This window comes from Stomoxys calcitrans, chromosome 2, assembly GCF_963082655.1.
Source record: "Stomoxys calcitrans chromosome 2, idStoCalc2.1, whole genome shotgun sequence".
In the NCBI taxonomy this organism is placed as follows: Eukaryota; Metazoa; Arthropoda; class Insecta; order Diptera; family Muscidae; genus Stomoxys; species Stomoxys calcitrans.
The window spans coordinates 106,847,263-106,853,019 of NC_081553.1; the positions used below are offsets into that span (position 1 = coordinate 106,847,263).

At 41.2% G+C, this 5,757-nt stretch overlaps 1 protein-coding gene across 1 annotated transcript; it reads left to right on the forward strand.

Annotated features, from left to right (window-relative positions):
* Positions 1-1,129: 1,129 nt before the first annotated feature.
* On the forward strand, positions 1,130-1,888 carry LOC106081809 (uncharacterized). Its single transcript, XM_013244021.2, has one exon. It carries the CDS (start codon positions 1,130-1,132, stop codon positions 1,886-1,888), a length of 759 nt encoding a protein of 252 aa, XP_013099475.2.
* Positions 1,889-5,757: the final 3,869 nt, after the last annotated feature.

A 5,757-nucleotide genomic window follows, 5' to 3' on the forward strand; every position in this document is an offset into this window, starting at 1 on the left:
TTTCAACCTATAGTGATGGGTATAAAAACGTTATACTAAATGATCGTTGCGAAACTCATCAATGTTTACGATCGGATTTAATCAAAACTTCGACATGCCTCATTAGAAATGTTTAAAATCTTACCATTCGTATAATAATAGCCCTAGAATTAAAATGTTTAAAAATAGATACTCGTATTTTTGTGGCCAACCATACATAATTAGCTCGATTTTATTTTTCATTCAGCCATTTTTTTCTCTTTTGAATTGCATCGATTAAATGCCTGGGTTTAATACCATGGCCCTGAAAATAAATACAAGACATCGTTAGCATGAAATTGCTTAAATAATTAACTAAATTTAACCCCCAATCGATGGTGTTCCACGATATGCCAATTAATTAAAGGTCAACCGCGGGCGTCTTTGTCTACCTACCTGACATTCAGTCAAAATGATTTTGTGGTGTCTTTGAGTTAACCGCAAAATTGATGGACTCTCAATGTACTTGATCTTCTTTAAAACTGTGGTCATTAATTAAAGAGCCAAAGATCCCTCTGCTTTACCCCCGTCGGTGAAGAGCACATCAGCGGCCGTTGGCTGAGAATTGATTTACGTCAGAATTTCTAGTTTTAAATATCAGGTGAATGGTTTCGGATAGTTTATGAAGCGACGATCATTAGCAGCTATTATGTTACAGCTCTTGGTGGATTTTGTGTTTTTATTTGTAGCAAAAATTATGAAATCTCAGATTGTTTTATTATTTTGAATTCATTAATAGGAGCACAAATGCGATGGGATGCGATAGCGAAGCGGCTAAATAGAACTAAGAGACAGATAACATAATTATCTGCCACATGAATCATGGGGGAATGTGTTTAAAGCCATCTTCTAACAGCCGACGCTTCGGCCACTGTAGAAAAGAAGAGTTGATCGGCATTTGCCAACCAGAATTATTTAACATAGAATTGTTTATTTCGTTTTTTGGGTTTTTTTTCATTTAATTTAAAACTAATAGCGGGAGAAGGGGAGCATCACATCAACATCGACTTTTACCGTATAAAAACGAAATCGTCTCATTAAATCAGTACTATTCTCTTAGAACCTTTCAGCTAGAATTAACCTTCAGAGCCGATTCCGTGTCGATACGAAAATGCGCGCTTTCATTGTTCTCTGTTTGGTGGCGACGGCCTGTGCCCAGTATAATTACGGTTCGGGAATAAGTGGAGGTCCATCGGGATCCTCTGGAGTATCGGGAGGTGGATTTGGAGGCCATTCCTCGGGTGGTGATCGCTCCACTGGAGGTGTGTCTGGCGGTGTCAATACGGAATTCTATACCTTTGTCGCTCCCGAGGATGCCTTCGATGATCCCCGTGCTGCCGAACAATTGGCTGCCTCCGTCAAGCAGAACGTGCGTGTAATTTTCATTAAGAATCCCGAAAACAAGGGTCTCGAAAATGCCGTCCTCGCCCTGGCCAAGAATGCTGCCTCACAGAAGACTGCCATCTATGTGCTCAACAAACAACACGATCTTGGAGATTTGGCCAACAAATTCAATGCCATTCGCAGTGATGCCAATGCCAAGCCCGAAGTACACTTTGTCAAATACCGCACTCCTGAAGATGCTGCCAATGCTCAGAGGACCATTCAAAGTCAATATGATGTTTCGGGCAGATCCCAGACCATCAATGGTGGTGTTGCTCCAGTTCTTAACTTTGCGTCGGCAGCTCAGAACCGCGGTCGCCAAGGTGGTCAGAGCTTTGGTGGACAAAGCTCTGGTGGCCACAGCTTCGGTGGCCAAAGCTTCGGTGGCCAAAGCTTCGGTGGCCAAAGTTTCGGTGCTCAAACCCCAGACAGTGTTTACTTGCCATCTTCGTTCTTGCGGAAATTCCGTTCGATTCGCCGCTCTTAGATCAGTGCCTCAGTGAGTGAGCCAGTGAGAAGCTTATGCAAAGTAATTTGTGCCTAGTTAGAATTGTTACTTCCTATTTATTAATAAACGAAACATTTAAGGTAATTTAAAAACGAAAATATTTGGAATTTTATTTGAATTGAATTTATGAACAAATTTGGGAAAGAATCTAAACAAAAAATGTTTAAGCGAACATTGACTTTGGTGTGGTGGTTTAAATTCAAAAGTATCAGTAAACAGATAATGTAAGACTTTGGGACTACAGACACTACGAGTTTTTTTTTCGTTTTGAAATCTTAAATTTGAGAAAAAGAAAGGTGTCGTCGAAAAAAACCTAAATGATAGACATAATAGTGCACAATACAGTCATATTGGAGAAAGCTATTTTTTCTTCTAGTACACAAGAGCATAATTTTTGTACGCAAATTTGCGCAAAGAGTCCTAACAAATATACACATACATTAGGTCTGCGGTTTTGTTGAATTCCCCTAAGATCAAATCATCTGTACTTTATAAGACAAATAGCCGAACCGGGCTCGCTCCGCTGCGCCTTCTTTAACTCTCTAATGTCTTTTTAGGGTGGGGACACTTCGCTCTGAATGTGGATATCGAATTCTTGCCACTGTAGCCCATATCCGCCTATGACACTGAAAGCCTGCGTTCGAATCCTGGCGAAAACATTGAAAAAATGCTGGCGAAATTTGCGAAGTACCAAGACGTGCATGGTCATGTAAATTCTCCCCAAAAAGGTGTCGCACTGCACCACGCCTTTCGGACTCGTCTATAAAAACAGGTCCCTTATCATTGAGTGTAAACCTGACTGGGTAAGCACTCATTGATGTGTGAGAAGTTTGCCCCTGCTCGGTTCATGGACAAAATTTTACTCCACTCCCAAATGCCTTTCTTTTGAATCCTATATAACTGTACTGGTAAATATTTCCTGTTTACGGGGTATTTCGATGGCCCATAAAAATAAGCTTCGTGCTCCACTTTATAAACTTTCAAATATTAGCCCCATATTGGCATGATCGATGAATAAGTTCTGTTTGAGGGTGGAGCGGACCCCAGGGTCTTTGTCCCAAAAATAAGTGTCAATTTCGTACTCTTCTCCCCAAGAGGTTTTATATAAGTCACGTATTCCAATGGTCGGTAAATACGTCCGATAAGCAAGGTATTTTGGGAAGGGGCGACTCCCAAACACATGGCTCTTAAGTCGGACATCAAATTCGTTTTTTTTCTCTCAAGCACCTGTAAGAGTGCAAAAAATTTCGAACAAATCGCATTACCAATCTCCGATATCTGTTATTGTTTTTTTTTTTTTTTAAATTAGGGTAATGAGAAAGCACTTCTCATTAAGAAGAGGGATGGCACCTAAGACATGTCGACTCGAATATCGATACTAAATTTGTGCTTCACTCCCAAATCCCACCGGCACTTTGCCTTTAAACAAGATACCAAATTCGTTCTTTAGTCGGAATTTAGTGTTCATGGATCCAATTATAATACCATATTCGTTTTCTGGTCTCCAATACATTTCATTTGATATCCTTATTGTGCCCATCGGACCACTTTCGGATATGGGTAGCGTTTTTGGGGTAAGTGGGATTATCCGCCTCCAACCGAAATCTAAAAATTATTTAGCCTATGCTTCCTTCCAGACTAACGTACACAATCTATGAAAATTTTAAGAAAATCGGATCAGCCAATTATCATATAGTCATAATGGCGTTTTTTAAAGAGATGTCGTGACCCCCTATACTTCGATCTGATTTTGTATGCCAGATTCGAAATCCAGTCCCGAATACCTTTCATTTGAGCCCCATATTGAAGTGAACGTCCAATATGTCCAATATGTATGCCAGATTCGTTATCTACTCCCATTTGATTTAGGGTGATGTTTTTGGGGTAACGGTGGAGGTTCGCCCTCTTCCGTTATTAATAAATTATAAAGCCTTTTCCTACTTCCTGGCCATATTCGTAATCTTCTCATGAATACCTTTTATTTGAATCCCATATTGTCCCGATCGGTCCACTTTTATTTTTGGGTAGTACTTTTGGGGTAAGAGGGAGGGTCCGCCCCCCTCCCGATATCAACAAATTATATAGCCCACGTTTCCTTCCAGACCAACCTAAACAATCTGTGAAAATTTCAAGGTAATCGGTTCAGCCGTTTTTGAGTCTATACGGAACAAACAAACAAACAAACAAAAATTCAATTTTATATATAAAATTTGGTCAAGGGCACACCCACCCTGTAAGGAGCACTTGTAATGAAATTCTACGCTGATAGGGCTAAGTTTTCAATACTTTGGTTTAAGACGAATTGCTAGCAAAAACTGATTGAAACTGGAAGACATCGGTCCAGATATGGATATAGCTCCAGTGTATATTTTAAAATGATCATTTATTGACCAATTCTCTCGAAATTTGGCAGAAAGGATTTACCCTTGATTTTTGACATTACCGGCGAATTCAATAAAATCGGTTCAGATCTGGATATAACTCCCATTAATATAAATCGGATATAACTCCCATAAACATAAATCTGTTCGTCAGATTTTGTGTAATTTGCTCGAAATTTGATACGGATTGTCCCTATATGAGAACATCCGCCGAGGTCCAACAATATTGGTTCAGAATTAGATATAGCTTCCACTTTGTACTTTTAGGGTAGGTGTATGGTATTATAAAGTCGGCACGGCCCGACTTTTGCCTTTCCTTAATGGTTTTGTCATGGTATTATATGAGTCGGAAGAACATATTGGTTGCAGCGATCCAGGAGACAAAGCAGACCAACACCTACAGCTTGCACAGTTGTCGCGGATGCAATGTGCTACTTAAGGATCGCTTAGGGATTGTGGGTGGGGGTTTGGCCTTCGTGATACACCATTCCGTGAAGTAAAGACCCATCTCGCCTGCGCCTGGCGCTAGTGACCCCTTAATGAAGTGCATGAGTATAGCAGTCAGGTCCGGTACTGCCGAGATAGAGCTGTACAACGTGTACACACCGCCGGTTGGTGGCTGTGTCCCTATTAATGCAAAAGCTTACAAGCCCTACATAAGTGAGCTACAATCAGGCCGTAATCGTCTGGTTCTAGGAGACTTTAATGCTTATCACATTTCATGGCTTTCTCCCCTAGATAACGATCAGAGGGGCATAGCTTTGGCAAAGCAGATTGATGGCTCCACGTTTTTCACAGTGAATGAGTACGCCCCAGTAGGATTACTAGGAGGTGTATCAGCTCGCCAGACATTTCCATTGCATCCCCTGATCTCCTGAGTGACGTATACTGGCAAGCCGTCATTTCTTTGGGATCAAATCAACTCCCCATAATTCATTTCTTTGGGATCAAATCAACTCCACATAATTCTCAACATCGACCGACCACCCGACTTGATAACCTCTGAGCGCCGGACGTTTATCAATCAAAAGAAGGCCGATTGATTCCCATAATCCCATAATCAGCGAGCTGAATCTAAAAAAAACAGGAATTTGTGGCTGGAAAATTTGGAGCAATATAACTAGGTGCCGGTTAAGGCAAGATGTGGTCTGTTAAGTCATTCTCGAACACCGGTAGACGAGATGACAGTCACTATTACGCCAGGTTGTTCAATTTATTGTGCATGCCGATATTGACAGGGTTAGGAGGAAAGCCATTTGCCGTATCCATGGTTTCCGAGCCGATGGACAGCCATTAGAATTTACCTTGGGTGAATTTACGAATGCCATCCGTGGCGCCAAATCATCACAGGCGTTGGGCCCTGACAGAATCTCTAGACTAATGCTGAAGAATCGCCACGCATCCGCATGGATTTCGAAAACTGCATAGCACAACAACTGCTTTGCATGCCATCACCGCACACATTTA

Excerpts from the sequence above, each read along its gene's own strand:
- LOC106081809 (XM_013244021.2), top strand. The coding sequence starts at position 1,130 with ATGCGCGCTTTCATTGTTCTCTGTTTGGTGGCGACGGCCTGTGCCCAG.